We start from the raw sequence: 17,677 nt of genomic DNA on the forward strand, positions 1-17,677 counted from the left end.
CTCTCAGAGGGCCCAAGCCTTGGCAAGCTTCCCGTGACGTATTCGATATGCCAAACACAATAACAAGTCTCATGATGGAGACGTTACTGGGCCCGCTCGAGCAAATCGATGAACAACGGGGGGACAGTGATAAAGTACTAATTCACCTGGCGGGCAGTTGTAGGAATCAGGCCCTGTGCACAACTTCCAAAACCTGAGTCCCTCAGGTATCACTCCACCTAGGGCTGGGTGGTCACCTTTAGGAAGTCAGAGCGTAGGCAGAGAGTTCAGGTCTCATGGAAGCAGCCAGGAAGGAGAGGGCTCCTGAGCCCAGGTTTCCTGTCTGGGGACAGGTGATTCAGTCGAGGGAAGGGGCAGCCCCTCTGATGGTGAGGAATGTCATCATCCTGTCCTCACAGCCCTACCTCCTCAGGGTCCCCGTGGGATTCAGGATGCAGTGACACTCCTGTTCTTCCTGCCTGTCCTGGGACTCGTAAGGGACAGAAATGGCAGGGGTTTATGTGCATAAAGTTTGGGGTATGTGGCTGAGATGGCATTGATGGGATGTATGTGCTGTGTGTCTCAGGAAAGGGACTGAGGTGGCATTGTGTGTGTGTGTGTGTGTGGTGTGTGTGTGTGTGTGTGTGTGTGTGTGTGTGTGTGTGTGTGTGTGTGTCTGGCTGGCTGGCTGAGATGGCTTCAGCAGGTGTGAGGATGTTTGGGGGCTCAGGGCTGAGGTAGTGTCAGTGGGATGTATGTGCTTGTCTGCTTAAATGTGCATGCATTGGGGCCCAGGAAGGAGTCAGGGTGGGATGTGATGGGAGTTCTCCCCAGCACCCCCAATCTTCCTGTCCAGGCAGTGGAGGCCCAGCAACAAGCCCTCGTCCCCTTACACCCAACAACTCCCGTCCTGGTTTGGACCCACTGGGCACTTTATTTACAAAAGAACCTGGGGAAGTGTAGAGGAGTGGTGTGGAGGGGAAAGGCCGAGTGTTTAAATACTTTGATGGGAGAGGGAAGAGTTGGGAGATTGGCTTAAGGCTGGTTGTCTCAGCAGTCACCCCACTGGTAAATCCAGGGGGCAGATGGGGGAGCTGATGCTGGCAGACACCTCAACCCCACCTCAGGATGAGACCACAAGTGGGGGGAGGGCAGCTGAAGGTGACGTTCATCTCCTAACAGCCACGCGGCACCCAGTGAGCAGGCCTGCCACCCGCTTCCCTTCAGAGCTGGGACCCCAGCGGGTGGGTCGGCCTCGTCTTATTCCCAGGCCTTTTTCTCTCCCACGTTTTAGAATTTTCTTCTCCACAGTCCCGGCCAGAAGATCCTGGGAGAGCCGATTTCCTGGGCTGCGGGATGGTCTGGGTTTCATGCCGTCCCCCAGGTGCTTACAGCCTGCAATCGGGCCTTCGTGCTCATGGCCCCTTGATGGACCCAGGCTCGGTGAGGCGTGCAGAGGCGTAGGCCGAGGCTGCAAGGCAGGCCACCGGCTCACAGAAGCCCGGCAGCCCCACTGGGCCAGGGAGGCCAGGGCGGCCGGCCTCTCCTGGGGCCCCGGGTGCCCCTCGGTCTCCGTCCTTGCCATTGATTGCCTGGCCAGGCTGGCCAGGGAGTCCTGGGAAAGGGAAGTCAAGATGTCAAGTCTCCTGTGTCCGCCCTGGGACTAGAAAGTCTCTTGTCCCTTATGGCTTCCTGCGGGAAGCCAGACACTGGATCTCCCAGTCATAACTCTGGTCCCAGCTGGAGAAACGAGACCAGTAAACCCCGGGAAGAAGGGACTGCACCCCAGAGTCCTGAGAGCCACGTGTGAGCGTCCACTACTCCCCATGCCAGCTGGTGTGGGAGCAAATGTCCTTCCTTTCCCTCCAGTGCAGGGTTGGGACCCCCAGGAAGATAGATTTCAGAATCCCAGCTAGGGGTCCAGTTCTCAATAAGACCCCACCCTGGGGCCCCTGCCACTCCAAGGGGTTCAGAAGAAGCTGGAGGTGAGGAACTTGGGGACCAAGCTGGATGGGCCCTAGGAGAGCTCCATGCCTGTGGGTCACTAGCCCCAGAGCCACTGAGCAGTGCCAAGGTCGTACCTGGGATCCCCGGGGGGCCCGGCATTCCAGGATGGCCACGCCCCACATCTCCCCGATCCCCTTTCTCTCCACGTTTTCCTGCAGAGAAAGAAGACTTTTCAGGACTGGAAGATGATGGCTTTTCTTTTGCTCTCTCTTCTCGGCACGTGCAGCAGTTACTCGTGTTGGTGTTGGTCTGTAGCAGGGCAAAGCTACAGATGCCCACGACGTAGTGAGACAGAGGGCAGAAGGCAACAGCTGAAAGCTCCTCCCAGCAGCTCTCGGGCACAGGACAGCAGGAGCAGCTGTGGGAACCTGGCATGTGTCCTGGGAAGAGCTGTTAACACCCCGGGCAGTTCCAGCCCAGGGAGAGTGGTCTGGCCTGGATCCCTGAGGGAAGACACTCACACTGTCTATAGTGACCACAGAGCCTGCTGGCCTTACTTACACTTGGCTGATCTGCCTCCTCCCTTAATGAGGTGTCACTAAGTAGCCCTAAGAACAACACCCCAATCCAAGTTATCAAATGGCACTTCCATCAACAGCCTCTGAGAACCCAAGCCTAGGGGTATCTTCTGGAAATCTGGGCTAGGGAACAGGAGGACATCAGCCAAAGCCAGTCCCCAGGGACAGGGATGATGAGAAATAGGGTGAGGGTGGGCTGAGTGATGGGGCAGTTGGGCTGGGTCCCCATCAGTCCCCATGCCCCCCGGTCCAGCACTTACCCTTGGGCCCCGTGTTGCCGATCTGACCCACGGCTCCCACGATGCCAGGGATGCCCCGAGGGCCAGGGTGCCCGTGGGGTCCTTGCTGGCCTGGATATCCAGGAGGGCCTGGGGGGCCCGGGAGGCCCATCATCCCTGCCGCACCCAGGGCCTCCCGCTTGGCACTCACAGTCACCTCAGCCAGTTGCTCTGGAAGGGCACAGGCGGGACATGGGTTTTTGTTTTTGGTTTGGGTTTGGGGCCACACGTGGTGATGTTCAAGGGTTACACCTGGCTCTGCGCTCAGGAATCACTCCTGGTCGTTACTCAGGGATGCCAGGGATCAAACCCAGATGGGCCGTGTGCAAGGCAAGCATCCTACCCACTGTACTATCGCCCAAGGGATATGATTTGAGACGTGGGGGGGCTGGTCAAGCTGGGGGAAGGGCAGAGCATCAAGAGGACCCTGGCCCCACTGTGCAGACCCAGTTTGTTTGGGGGCGCCTCTGCACACAACATGCACACTAGCCCTCGGGGTTTGGCCAGCCTCAGCTGATAGAGGTCAGAGGGCAGGGCTGACGGGAGGTCCCAGGCAGCACTGCATGGAGCCCCCCCGGCCCCCACAGGATGAGGAGAGGCACGTGGACTCCTGACCTTGCATCATCTTCAGCACCACATCGATGATGTGCTGGTTACTGGCATCCCGGCCCTGGCAGTAGAGGTGAGGCCTTTCAGGAAGCTGCGGGGGCCCAGGCTGGCCTCCTCCCCTGAGGCTCCCCGGGCGTCCCCAGCCTCCTGCTGCACCCACACCCACACACATCCTCGGATATGGCCCAGGGAAGTCAGTGGGATTCGCCCAGCACCCCAGAGAGCACCTTCCCAGGGGGACGTTCTTCCCGAGGGGGTCACTCACCGCGACGCCCTGTCTGCCAGGCCTGCCCGGAAGGCCTCGGTTTCCAGCAAGTCCTCGGGGGCCAGGGGGCCCGGGGTAGCCCTGCACCCCTGGAGCACCTGCATCCCCACTGGGGCCGGGATAGCCGGGTTCTCCGCGGACTCCTTGCTGCCAGGATGATGGTTACAGAGCCCATGGGTGCAAGGCCGGGAAGGGGGAGAGAACCGAGGGGGGCATCGGGGGGATGTAGCTTGAACAAGTCTGGGTGAAAGGAGGAGGCCGTGGGGAAGGCCAGTGACAAGGGCTGACTCACCTGCCCTTTGGGTCCTGGTGCCCCAGACTCGCCCTGCAGGTATGAGGAAACACAGTCACCAGAAGCTAGGGTGCAGGAACCCGGGCGACCCCTCCCGCCCCCACACATCCCACACATCCCACTCACCTTCTCCCCCTTCTCTCCAGGGAGGCCGGCCACCCCTGGGTCACCCTGCAGACGGAGACCTGGAATCAGTGGGAAGCACCCCTCACCCCCACCCCAGCTGAGGCTGTGACCCACCCCCACCATAGGTGCAGAAAGGGGAGATGTGGACTCACCACACCCCCACGTGGTCCGGTCTTTCCTGGGGCTCCCTAGAGAAATCAGGGCATAGTGAGACCCTACCTCGGCTCTGGACACAACCCCCTCTGCCTCACCCAACCAGGGTCCTAGGGAGCTGCGCCCCACGCCCCACAGCTTTCTCAGTTTTTAGCACATTCGGTACCTTGTCTCCCTTCACGCCAGGCAAGCCTTGGGGCCCTGGAATCCCAGGGGGACCCTGCTCACCCTTGGGGCCCTGATGAGAAACCAGAGAAGTGAGTAAGCGTGAGCACTTGGGCTCGCAGGTTACCCCCCACCTTCCCCCCCAGTCAGCACTCACCTGCCGTCCCAGAGGACCCGGCTGCCCCACCGGTCCCCTCTCGCCCTGGTCCCCCTGAAATGGAAAAGAGGGGTCTCACCCAGGAGCCAACAGGGCAGCCTCGCCCTGCCAGGCCCCCAGGCCCTGTCTGGAGGTGCTTCACCCAGGTGGGCTTGATGGGCAGGAGCTGATGAGGACCCAGAGTGCTTGGAAGACGCCACTCCTCAAATCTTACCTTCTGCCCTGTGATGCCCTGTGGGCCGATCTCTCCTCTAGGTCCTGCTTCTCCCTGCGGGGACAGAATAAGGATGAGTGGTAGGGCCATTAACATCTGGCTAACTCCCACCTGAGGCCCAGCTCTCCTGCGTCGTCAGGGAAGTCTTCCTCTTCCCTGTTCTCTGGATCCCTGTTCTTTTCCTTCATAGACCCAGCGCACCTGGTCACGAGTCCTTTACGAACGTCTCTTCTATTGAAACTCAGTCTCCATGGGAGAGAGAAGGGCTTTAGTGTCCAGCACAGTGTGGGGGTCTGGGTATGAAGGGAATGAGTGAATGACAAGTGTGGGTATCTAACTGTGGAGTGAGTGAATGTGGAATGACCACAGTTTGGCTATCTGGTGACTGCGTGGGATGCATGAAGAATGGATAGATGGACACAGTGTGGGTATCAACAAATGCATGAAGCAAGGACGGCCATTCATTCAGTGGCCATCAAACAGGAAGTGTGTACCCCAAGATGGAGCTAGTCTCCACCCTCGCATCACCACACTTAAGAAAACAGGTCCAGGGGCTGGAGCAATAGCACAGCAAGTAGGGCGTTTGCCTTGCACAAGGCCGACCCAGGTTCGATTCCCAGCATCCCATATGGTCCTCCAAGCACCACCAGGAGTAATCCCTAAACATCACTGGGTGTGACCCCCCCCCCCCAAAAAAAAACAGGTCCAGAGAGAAGGCAGTTTCCCTGGATCTGTGGGTCAGTGGCAGAGCCTGGAGTGGCACCCAGGGGACCCCCCAGGCTAAGGCTACACCCCACAGCCTCACCCAGGACCCTGCTGCTGAGCACAGAATTCTCAGGCTGGAGGAAACCACCACAAGAACGTGGATCAAGGCAGGACTTACCTCCTTTCCGGGGGGACCAGACACTCCGGGAAGGCCCCTGGGTCCTGGCTCGCCCTGTGGAAGAGCACGACTCAGGTCAGTCTGAGGCCTGGCTAGGTGTGGTGCCAGGAAGGCCCTGATCCCTAAAGGCTCTGCAACCGCATGACATGGGGCAGGAGGAGAGTGAGGAGTCTTGGCCTGGTCCCCAGGCTCAGGCATTTTCCTGTTTCTTTCTTCTTCTCCGGGACCAGGGCCAGGCCAAGCAGTGCCCACCAGGCAGGAGGCGTGGGGAGGGTGGGGAGACAGGAGGCAGGAGCAGGAAGCTGTTTAGGTGGGACTGGTTGTTGTCTTTCTGATCGTGGGTGAGGCTAGGCCCTGCATTTAACCATATCCCTGGTCCCAGCGTGGGGGGCACCTCACCTTGTCTCCTGGGCCTCCTTTTGATCCGGGCTGGCCTGGCACGCCCTGGAGAAAGAAGCTGACATGCATTTGTGCCCCTGGCTGGGGGACCCACTGCTGAATTCGCTGCTGAATTTCCCAATCCAGATTCTCCCCATGGGAGTGACCAGCAGAAAGTCCACTCATGGCCTCACACCTTGACTGTGGCCAGCGCCCAAGTCCCTGGGAGGGACTGGGATACACAGGGGAAGATCTGCCCTGTGTCTGCTTGCCAGCACTGGGCTCAGCTCCTCCTGGCGGGGGGAAGGGCTCCCACGGACTGTCCCTCCATGGGTGGGACAGAGCGGGGCTGCATGGTGAGAAGGCGCACAGCTGGGCAGAGAGGGGCAGGCTGGGGCCTGGTAGGCCGTGAGCGCTGATGTGGCAACAGCCGCCCCCCTGCTCCCCTCCCCTCTACCCAATCCCCCCTACCACCAGTACCCTGGACCTGCAAAAACTCCCCAACCTGCTGGCCAGAACTTTCTTCCCTGGAAACAATGGGGGCCTGGCCAGTGCTTGGGTGGGGAAGTGGGGCTCCACTTGGCCTTCATGGAGGACAGGAATGAGCTTGGGAATGAGGTTGGGAAGGGGCAAAGATACGGCTGGACCCACCCTGCAAACGAGGACTCGTCAGTCAGGCCAGTGGCCTGGGAGGGTGCAGAGGCCTCCGAGGGGTGGACTCTGACCTCATCAGCCACTCTTGCCAAGGTGGGCAAGTGGGCAACCCCCAAGGGTCCACCCAGTACTCACCGCAAGGCCCTGGTGGCCTGGGTTCCCTGGCCACCCTGCCTGCCCCGCACTGCCCTGTGGAAGAGGAGCAAAGGTCCGAATCAGAGCTCCAGCCCAGGGGCACGGCTTTACCCGCACCTGCCCTGAAGCAATAGCACAATGGGTAAGGCGTTTGCCTTGCATGCAGCCCACCCGGTCGGCCCAGGTTCGACTCCTCCGCCCCTCTCGGAGAGCCCGGCAAGCTACCCAGAGTACCTCGCCCGCACGGCAAAGCCTGGCAAATTACCCCATGACGTATTCAATATGCCAAACACAGTAACAAGAAGTCTCACAATGGAGACGTTACTGAGCCTGCTTGAACAAATCGATGAACAACGGGAGGACAGTGCTACAGTGCTACAGTCCTAAGCCCATCAGGCAGGGAACCAGTGCTTCAGAGGTCTGTTCAGAATACTGAACACAGACACACCTAGACGTGGGGGGTTGGGGGGAAGGGAGGAGTCAGACATGCCTTGGGGCAGAAGGGGGGTATCATACGTGCCTGGGTGCAGAGAGAGTGTCAGACATGCCTAGGGTGGGGGTGGGGTGTCAGACATGCCTGGAGGTGTCAGACACACCTGGGACCAGCTCTTTGCTCTGGGTCAGGACCAAGGATAGGGCTGCACTGGACACCCCCAGTGGGTCCTCCCATGCCTACCTTCATGCCAGGAGTACCGGGAGTCCCGTCCTTGCCGTCGATGCCTGGGGGGCCCTGCATAGGAGGGTTGGAAGGGAGACTCACAGGGGTAGAGGCCCAGGGCCAGGTCAGCTCCCCATCTGAGAAGACACTGGGGTACAGACTGAGAGTGGGCTCTACCCCAGCTCATGGCGGGAAGCCCCAGGAAGAGAGGAACAGAAGTGGACAGGATGGGGGGACAGGCCAGCCTTGCCCTTGTATGGTGACGGTTTCCCGAGGGCTGGGAGTTTCTCTGAGCCTCTCTTGTTTCCCCCCTACTTACAGGTACCCCAAACAAAGTCACTTCCTGAGGCCACAGAGTCAGCCCACAATAGCCAGAGAGAGGGCAACCCTCTCCTAGGGCCTCAGGGGACACTGAACCTGCCGTCTGTCCAGGGCCCAATGCCACTTACAGCTGCTCCCTTGGGTCCTGTGTTGCCCTGGGGGCCTCGAGCTCCTTGGCTGCCCTGAAAATGGACAGAGAAGAGGCCACTGTAGGTGGCTGAGTGTCATTCCGAGGGACAGGCCGGAAACAGCACCCCAGCCTGGGGTCCCCATGGCACATGCCACACTATGCAGGGGCCCGCAAGGGGCCCAGAAGAGCTGCATTCACTCTGGAGCCAGCAGGAAGCGGGCAGGGTTCATGCCAAGAAAACCCTGGGTGGGCCAGGGAACGGAGCAGTGGTCAGGGGACCCCCACCAAACTCTTAGCTTCACCGGAAGAAACACTCCAAGGCAGCGTGAGGGCGCTGGGCTGTGTTGGGACAAGAGCCTGAAAAGGCATTTTTGAGGTAAGGGGAGGACAGCCAGGCGCGGAGGCAGGAGACTGCGCTGTTCTCTTCCAGGGGCAAGGTTTTATAGTCTCTGGGTCTTGGCCGTTGATGGGATTACATGGCGCCAGGGGAAGTTGGTGGGTGTAATGCCTACATATTGGAAGAAGGGGGATCTGGGTGGAGGAGGTCCCAGTCCCAATCCAAGCAGGCTTGGATCCGCGCCTGACTGACATCTTATTATCTAGTTCTTACTCTGGAGAACCTGGCAGGCTACCAAAAGTATCCTGCCCACACGGCAGAGTCTGGCAAACTCCCCATGGCGTATTCAATATGCCAAAAACCAGTAACAATGATGGGTCTCATTCTCCTGACCCTGATAGAGCCTCGAGTGTGGCACTTTCTAAAATCTCAGGGCTAGGACGAAGGAGACGTTACTGGGGCCTGCTTGAGGCAATCGATGAACAACAGGATGACAGTGATACAGTGAGATGAGGGGAAAACTGAACACAGATGGTTATCGGACAGTGTCAAGGAATGGTTGGTCATTTTGCTGGTGCAATAATGATGTGTGACTCTGAGGAAATGGTCTTGTTTGTAAGCAACACGTGACACATACAGAACTATTCAGGGCTGAAATGACATGAGATTAAGGATTTGCATGAAGATACCAGAAACACAATCACTAACGGAGGGAGGGAGCAAAGAGGAAGAGTGAGGTGATTTGGGCAAAACACTAATTCGGGGAGAAGATCTATGAGGTGTATCACATTCTTCCTATTGTGCCCGTTTAATACCTGGCATGATGCATTAACATTTTTCCCCTATAAACTCAAAATTGTTCAAAAGGAATGACGAATTAAAACAAACAAAAAGGGTTTAAAAAGTGGGCTCTGGGGGCAAACCCCATGAGCTCTGTGACTGATGTGCTGGAATTTTTTTTTCTGGCCCCAGCAGTGGAGGGACAAGACCCCCCCAGCCTTTCCTGAAGTCTCTACTGCATCCACAGCAGACGGTGAGGCTGTGGGGACATCCAGCGGAGGAGCGGGTACCCAGACTGGGTTCTGGGCACAGTTGCACAGAATCTACCCCACAACAGCCACTGACATACACAAACAGACACACAGGAACCTCATGCAGAGACACGGCAACACAATAACACACAGACACAGGCCCAGGGTAATACCAGACACACGGAAACAAGCCCCCACACAGCCACACACTGAGCTGGGGCAGAGCTCAGCCCTGCCCTGTGCCCCCGAGTCCCCCCACTGACCCAGGGGTGCTGAGGACTTACCACATCACCCTTCTCCCCAGCACGACCTGGCGGCCCCCGTGGACCTTCCTCGCCCTAGTAAGGACAAACCATGATCCAGGTTACAGGGGCTCAGGGGAGCAGCACCCCCTTGGCAGGGGCAAAGCCCGGCCTGGAGGGAGGAATGGGGGTGAGCAGCAGACTTACCGGGGCCCCGGCGGCACCGATGGAGCCCACCATGCCTTTGTACCCACGAGGACCCTGGGGAGCAGAGGCGCCCATCAGTCCTGGCTGTGCCAGTCTCAGGGCTGGCTTGGGGCACAGGCCACCAGACTCACCATTTCTCCTTTGGGTCCTGCCACTCCTGGGTAGCCCCTGACCCCTGGGGGGCCCTGTGAAGACAGAAAAACACCTGCCAGAGTGCCCCCATGGAACCTCCTCCACTCCCCGCATTCAGCCTCTGTCCCCTGAGGGGTGCTGAGCAAGGGACTTGCCAGAGTCACCCAGAGGGACAGCCATGGGAACTGAACCTCTGTTAGGTCTGCCGCCACCCAGAGACACGCCAGATGGGGGTGACAGGTCCTTGAGGAGAGGTGACCCCCCCTTACCGGTGGCCCAGGGATGCCTTGTTCTCCAGAGGCACCCACATCTCCCTTGGCACCCTAAGGGGTAGGAAAGAGAGATCACAGGTCAGAGGCTCCAGGTGAGCGAAGTCACCAAGCCAGTCCCAACAGGAAGGACCCAAGAGCCACACAATCCCATGCCACAGTCATGCCCAGGGACATGGAGGCCTGGAGCCAAGGCCCCTGCCTCAGCTCTGGGCTCCATCTCCAGAGACGCCCAGGGGAGCGATAGGGGCGAAGATGAACACCCCCCACCCCGCCCCAGATTCTCCCATTAGCCTTGCCTTGCTCCCAGTCATCACTCACCGGCTTCCCCTGGTGGCCAGCATCTCCCAGAACACCACGTTTGCCGGGGTGCCCCTGAAGGGAAGGGGAAAGCTCAGTGCGGGCTGGCCCCATCACCTGCCTCCCCTCCTCTGGCCCCCGGAGGTGAGGAAACTCTCACCTTCACTCCCTGCAGCCCCGGAGGGCCTTTCACGCCCGCAGGACAGTTGGTTGGACACTAGAAAGAAAGTCCCCCGTGATCCATGGTCATTGGTCTGCCCCAGACCCACTGGGCAGGGTGTACCATCTTGCCTCCCGCCCTCCCGGCCGTGGCCCCTCTCCTCCCACTGACATGCTATGAGGAATCTTTTTCTGCAGGCTACCTCTCTCCCTGGGCAACCTCTTCCTGGGCAACCTCTCTCCCTGGACAACCTCTCTCCCTGGATAACCTCTCTCCCTGGATAACCTCTCTCCCTGGACAACCTCTCTCCCTGGATAACCTCTCTCCCTGGGCAACCTCTCTCCCTGGACAACCTCTCTCCCTGGACAACCTCTCTCCCTGGATAACCTCTCTCCCTGGACAACCTCTCTCCCTGGACAACCTCTCTCCCTGGGCAACCTCTCTCCCTGGACAACCTCTCCCTGGACAACCTCTCTCCCTGGACAACCTCTCTCCCTGGACAACCTCTCTCCCTGGACAACCTCTCCCTGGACAACCTCTCCCTGGAAAACCTCTCTCCCTGGACAATCTCTCTCCCTGGACAACCTCTCCCTGGACAACCTCTCTCCCTGGACAACCTCTCCCTGGACAACCTCTCCCTGGAAAACCTCTCTCCCTGGACAACCTCTCTCCCTGGATAACCTCTCTCCCTGGGCAACCTCTCTCCCTGGACAACCTCTCTCCCTGGATAACCTCTCTCCCTGGACAACCTCTCCCTGGACAGCCTCTCTCCCTGGACAACCTCTCCCTGGACAACCTCTCCCTGGAAAACCTCTCTCCCTGGACAACCTCTCTCCCTGGACAACCTCTCCCTGGACAACCTCTCTCCCTGGACAACCTCTCCCTGGACAACCTCTCCCTGGAAAACCTCTCTCCCTGGACAACCTCTCTCCCTGGACAACCTCTCTCACTGGGCAACCTTCCTCCCTGGGCGTATCATCTCCTTGATCGTCATCCTCCCATGGATGCCCCCCATCTCAGCCTCTCACCAGGAAATCCGCACTGCCTTCCAGGCCCTGGATGGTTCCGGGCCGGCCCTGAGGGGAGATGGGTAAAGATGGACAGGGTTATGAGCCCTCCTCATCCTGGGCTCACCCCACCAAGAATTTCCCAGCTGCATAGCCAGATGGGAGCTCACTTACCGGTTTCCCGGGGGGCCCTGGGGGGCCCTCTGGTCCCTCTGGTCCAGGATCTCCCTGTTAGTAAGAGTGGCCCAAATGACACCCATATATACCAACCTGGCTCACCCCTGCCCCCTCCCCAATTCCTGCTCCCCTCAGGTCCTGCCCCTTGCCCTCCTGAGAGCTGGAATCTCAGGGGAAACCAGGACCTGTTCAGTGGAGGTGGCTTCAGCCACTACCTGTGCTTCCCTACGAGACCCACCCAGGGTCTCCAGAAGGAGTTTCTGCCCGGCCAGAAATGGGCCCCACAACCCCAGCAGATACCAGCTACCAGCCCCAAGGGTGTGGACTTACCTTGGGGCCTGTCAGTCCCATCTCACCAGGGAGGCCAACAGGTCCTGGGGGCCCCTAAGAGCAGAGTGGTCACTGGCCAGTGTCCAGAGGGCTGACCCACGCCAAGCAGAGATAGGAGTAGGTACCAGAATATCCCATAGTTACCCAGGGGGCCAGCACTCGAAGTTCCAGACACTCCTAGGGCAAGTGGCCAGGCCACAAGGGCTGGCCCATTCCCACCCTTCCTCAGCGGGCAGCTCTCCCCAGACCCTCCCCCTCCCCTAAGGACTTACAGGAGGTCCAGCAAAGCCAGGGCCCTGGAACAGAGGGAAAGATGAGGTTCAGGCCTCCTTCATCAGGCCCCCCCACCACCACCACGTACACACTTCCTTGCAGGTGACACTCACCGGCAGGCCGGGGGGACCTGGGAGCCCAGGTTGTCCCTGATAGAGAAATGGGGACAGTTCAACAGCGGGGTCCTCTCAACCTGAGCCCCTCCCCACCTCCAAACTCGCCAAGAGTCCCAGCAGGCCATGTACCTTGACTCCTGGGGTCCCCATGGGGCCAGGCTCCCCCTTGGCTCCTGTTAGGCCCTGGGGAAGAAAGAGAAGGTAGGAACCAGGAAGGGCAGCCGGTGCCTGGCCCCCAGCTCCCACAGCAGGGCAGGTCCAGGGGCTTCCCTGCCCGGCTCTGGCTGCCTTCCACCCAGCTCCAGAAAGATCGGGTAACCTCACACGTCATTTTCCCCCACCCTCAGGAACCCCAGGGAACAAGTTGGCAGAGCTTCCCTACACTGGAAGCTGGAAGATTGTTCATCCCCAGGCTCGTGCCTCCCAGCTCAGATGAGATGGAGGCCTGGGGGTGGCCATACCCTTCCTGTCTGCCCTTGGCATCTCTATCTGAACCTGGGTTTCTCAATCTGTAAAATGGGCTCATAGTCACGTTCATCCCCCTGGTGAATGTAAGAACACAGGTCAGCTTTACAAGGTGTGGATGTGTTTGGAGGAACTCAGAGGTACTCCTGAACCAGTAGGGCTAAGACAACTCAGGGGGTAGCTTCCTCCTCCTTCCTTCAGTGATGGACCTTAGGGATCCCTCCTTTAGAAGACTGTCCCAATGGCTGCACTCAGGCCCTTGACCACAGACCCCCAGAGACTTTGCAATGGTACCAAACCCTGTTTCTCTCTGAGCTGGGTCAGGGCTGGCACAGGGAAGACAGGAGAGTGGTTGGAGCTGTAAGCTCATGGCGCCTAGTGGGTTCAGATTGGCCCCTGGGTGGGGCAGAGAAGTAAGGCTAGCTCTTGACTGAGCCAAAGCGATCTCTCAGGACTCCATTTCCCTATGACCCAATGCTCCTGGGATAGGTGTGAGGTTTGCTGAGGTCACAAGCCCTAGGAAGCCGGTGGGAGCACTCACAGCTCTGTCCCGCTGCCTTGCTGGGCGCCGGAGAGCAAGGAAGACGCCAGCCCCAGGCCTGGAGGCAAGGGGGGAGCCGTGAGCTGCCCGACCCCCCACAGACGGCTACTCACATCCATGCCGGGCCGCCCATCTGGGCCGTCTGGTCCGGCTCTGCCGGGCTCTCCCTTAGGTCCCTTGAAGATAGAGGCAGAGCTGACATCAGCAAGAAGGAGGGGACAGATCCACAGGGCCAAAAGGGAGAAAGGGACCCAACACTCACCGGTGGTCCAGCCTTCCCAGGGGGGCCCTTGTCACCCTGTAAGAGTCAGGTGGTGAGAAGGCGGTGAGGGCTCACACTGCCCGGTCTGAAGGCACAGGGTGGGGGGCTGCTCCCATTCACTCCTCTCTTCATGCGCTCTGTGGTCTTGGGAGCGCCCCCAACCCCCAGCCTTGCACTTAAGAAAGAAACGATCCTTTAAGCAGCACCCACATGCCCCATAGTGCGGTCTGCCCTAGCCAAGCTGCTGAGGGCAGCGCGCACAGGCCAGTGGGTTTGAGATATGCCAGTGTGGGGTGCCAGCTATGCCACGGCAGATAGGCTCCGAGCGAGCTCCAAGAGATGGTGCCTCTTGGATCTGGCAAGTGTGAGAAGGAAGCACGAGTGCGTGTGTGTGTGTGTGTTGGGGGGGGGGGGGGCGGCTATCCTCCTGCAGTGCTCTCTACTGGGTTCTCTTCAGGACAGCGAGATTGGGGCGGGGGCAAGGCAGGGGACAGCAGCGTCCCTCTGTTGGCCGGTCGGGCGCTCCAGGCAGTTCCTGCAGCAGCCAGCGCTTAGGGGTGGGGTGGGGAGACGGGGGAGGGGACCCGCGGGTGGGGGTAGCGTGGGGTGCTGGAGGTGCGGGCACAGGCTGAGCAGAAAAGTGAGTCCAGATGGGGCTGGCCCCAAGCTCCAGAGTGAGGTACTTAACCCTCAGCGTGCTGGGGGAGCAGGGCATTAACCCCGCAGAGTCTAAACCAGGAGAAAAACGCTATGCGGGGAGACAGGGACAGGGGTGGGCCCGGGAGGACCGCGGTCTGGCCCAGGCTCCCCTGAAGACGCCTTGAGACGTGCCAGGCGGGGAGGGCCCGGGGAGGGGTTAAGGCGTCTCCCACCCTCCAAAACCCGGGGAGCAGGAGACGGATAAGGAATCGCTGTGCGCTGCGGCGGCCTCGGCCACAGCGGGCCCCTTGTCCCGGGCCGGCTCTAAGGGGCTCGGCCTCGAGCAGCAACAAAAAGGTTCCTTGTGAAGCCCGCCGCGCCGTCTGCGGGCAAGAGGGGGCGCTGCACGTCCAGGCGCCCACCCCTCGGTCACACCCCCTCCCACCCCCGCAAATTCACAAAGGGCCCCTTTGTCCGGCGCCTCCCCCCCTGCCGCCAGCCCCCTCCTCCCCTGCCGCCGGTCCTGGTTGGACACTCACGTCGATTCCGTCCGATCCGGGCACTCCCGGCGGCCCCGGGGGTCCCGGGGGTCCAGGCTCTCCTGGCGGGCCTCTCTGCAAACAAACGCAGGGGTGCGGCTCAGGCAGCGCTGGTGGGGGGCAGGGGGGAGGGCTGTGCGTCCCGGGTGCGCTGTCCCTCCGCACGGACCGCCGCTGGGCGCCCACTGAGCCAGCGCACCGACCGTGTCCCCACCAGGTTCCGTGCTCGGAACCGGGCGACGGGCCCCGGGAGAGCCCTCGGGCCCCGAAACCTCGAGAAGGCGCAGAGCGTGAGCTGCGGAGGCGCAGATGGAGATGCCTTGGGGGGCCCGAGAAAGGGCAAGGGGCTGCGGGAAGGGGGCGGCCGTCGGGGAACGCCCGCTCGTGTGATTATCAGCGAATGACAGACACTGATGCGGGGCAGCCGAGTGAGGGTCCGCGCCTCTCCCTGCGCCTGGCGCGGGTGAACCCCGAAGGGAAAGAGGATGGGGGGCACCGGCCGCGGAGGCCTGTTCTCTCCTCTCTCGGAGCACCCCTCTCTCCCAGGGCCGCTCCTTCCTCCGTCCCGGACTTCGTGCGTGCGGTGTGTTTCTGGGCTGGCCCAGCCTGGGGTCCCCCACGCGCCCCCGACCCCCACCACCGCGGCTAGCGCGCAGCGGGCAAGGACGCGGCGGCGGCGGCGGCGGCGGCTGCCCTGGGCGCCCCTGGGAGCCGGCGGGGCGGAGGCCCCCGCGGCCGGTGAATGGTCACCATTGTGTGCCGGCCACCTGGGCCCGCCGCGCTGCCAGGACGCGGCGCCAGCTCCTGCCCCGCTGCCTGTCGGGGGCAGGGCCGAGCATCTCGGGACACGGACCCTCCCGCTTCCCGGGCCTGGTTCTGCGTGCGGGAGGGAGCCCCACGCGTGCGCCTACGCAGGAGTGACCCCTCGCGTCCTGCCACTGTCCCAAGATGCGCCCCGGGTGGGACACCCGCCGAGCCCCGTATCCCCGGAGCCTCCCATCCCTCACACGGGCTCCCCGCGCACGGGGGGCACTTACGATCTGTGCCTGGGCCAGCGCGAGCACCGGGAGAAGCACGAGGAGGCTGCGGGGGGCGGCCATGGGGTCGGCGGCTGGGCGCTGGACGGAGCCGGGGACGCGCGCCCCGACGGCACAGGCTCACGGTGCTGGCAGCTCTCGGACTCTGGGGGCCGGGCCGCCAGAATAAGCGGCGGGGCGGGGCGGGACGGGGCCGGCGGGGGCCGTCACCTGAGATTGCCGGGGAGGAAGGACCCGGCCCTGCGTCCAGCTCCTCCCCCTCGGACGGCCGAGCCCACCCTGCGCCAGGTTGCCAAGCCCTGCGAGGCCCAGGCTAGGGAGGAAATAGGGGATTGGAGCAGCCGTCGGGGTTCCGGCCGGAGACCAAGGTCCGGCTGCCCGGCGGGGAGGCAGAGATCCCCGTTCGAGGGGCCCTCCAGGACCCCGCACCGTCCTTCTGGCCCTAGTCCTATCACCTGCAACACATCTGGCCACCTAGGCCTGCGAGTCCACGCTAGAGTCCGCAGCCTCCCCCGGGAGCTCTGCGCAGACCCCCGGCCTCTCCTGAAACGCCCCAACGCTGATTTGCAGCCCGTGTGGAACACCCCAAGGTCCTTTCCACCGACTTTCCCGGTTTCTCCTCAGAGCAGTTGCCTGCTGACCGCTCCCAGCGTGACCGTGACCACTGTCCGCAGGAAGGCCCCAGTGAGGCCAATTCCCCTGCAGTCCTGCAGACAGGGACTGAGGGGCTTGGACCCGCCTGTGGCCTCTCTGTCTCAAAGTCCTCCCAGCCCAGGGCCACCAGCACCCAATTCCTATCGCTTCTATTCTCTGCAACTCCTTTTTAAAATGTCCTTACTACGAAGTTCCAGGCATCTTTAAAAGATAGATTGCAGGTTTACCATACCTCTTCACATATGATTTGCCAAACTCTTTCCAGTCTATGCGCTGTCTTAATGGTGTTTCTTTGAAGTCTTTACATTAAAAATTTTGATGACGTCTAATTTCTTTTTTTTTATTAAAAACAATTTTAATAGTGAGAAATCATGAGGTACAGTTGCAGACGTACACATTTTTGTGCTTGGGTTTCAATTATACAATGATCAAATACCCATCCCTCCACCGGTGCCCATTTCCCACCACCACGAATCCCAGTATCCCTCCCACCCCCCATCCCTCCATCTCACCCTACCTCTGTGGCAGGGCATTCCCTTTTGTTCTCTCTCTCTTATTGGGTGTTATAGTTTGCAAAAGAGGCAATGGGTGGCAATCATGTTTGGTCTATTTTCTACTTTCAGCATGCTTCTCCCATCCTGGGAGGATCCTCCCAACACCCTTTATTTGGTGCTCCCTTCTCTATCTGAGCTCCCTTTTCCCCTAGCACGTGTGGCTGGCCTCCAAGCCATGGAGTAAAATTCCTGGTACTAATCTCAGCCATTCTTGGGTGTTAGTCTCCTATTTTGTTCCTTTATGTTCCCCAGATGAATGCAATCTTCCTATGTCTATCCCTTTCTTTCTGAGTCATTTCGTTTAACATGATACTTTCCATGTAGTACCACTTGTATGTAAATTTCGTGACCTCCTCTTTTCTAACAGCTACATAGTACTCCATTGTGTAAATATACCAAAGTTTCTTTAACCAGTCATCTGTTCTTGGGCACTCAGGTTTTTTCCAGCTTCTGGCTATTGTAAAGAGTGCTGCAATAAACAGA

General features: G+C 60.2%; 1 protein-coding gene across 1 annotated transcript; it reads right to left on the bottom strand.

Moving 5' to 3' along the window:
- Window positions 1–889: 889 nt before the first annotated feature.
- Window positions 890–16,135, bottom strand: COL9A2 (collagen type IX alpha 2 chain). Its single transcript, XM_056123301.1, has 32 exons — window positions 15,987–16,135; window positions 14,950–15,024; window positions 13,772–13,807; window positions 13,623–13,685; window positions 12,633–12,686; window positions 12,501–12,536; window positions 12,387–12,410; window positions 12,115–12,168; window positions 11,782–11,835; window positions 11,629–11,676; window positions 10,601–10,657; window positions 10,462–10,515; window positions 10,141–10,194; window positions 9,871–9,924; window positions 9,740–9,793; window positions 9,575–9,628; window positions 7,921–7,974; window positions 7,490–7,543; window positions 6,814–6,867; window positions 6,046–6,090; window positions 5,647–5,700; window positions 4,764–4,817; window positions 4,550–4,603; window positions 4,394–4,465; window positions 4,227–4,262; window positions 4,075–4,119; window positions 3,949–3,981; window positions 3,657–3,803; window positions 3,398–3,452; window positions 2,765–2,953; window positions 2,061–2,138; window positions 890–1,594 (listed from the first exon to the last, which is right to left on the bottom strand). Exons 1-32 carry the CDS (start codon window positions 16,047–16,049, stop codon window positions 1,395–1,397), a joined length of 2,058 nt encoding a protein of 685 aa, XP_055979276.1. The 5' UTR covers window positions 16,050–16,135; the 3' UTR covers window positions 890–1,394.
- Between the last annotated feature and the right edge of the window lie 1,542 nt (window positions 16,136–17,677).

Source organism: Sorex fumeus, unplaced genomic scaffold (genome assembly GCF_029834395.1).
Source record: "Sorex fumeus unplaced genomic scaffold, SorFum_2.1 ptg000047l, whole genome shotgun sequence".
Classification (NCBI taxonomy): domain Eukaryota; kingdom Metazoa; phylum Chordata; class Mammalia; order Eulipotyphla; family Soricidae; genus Sorex; species Sorex fumeus.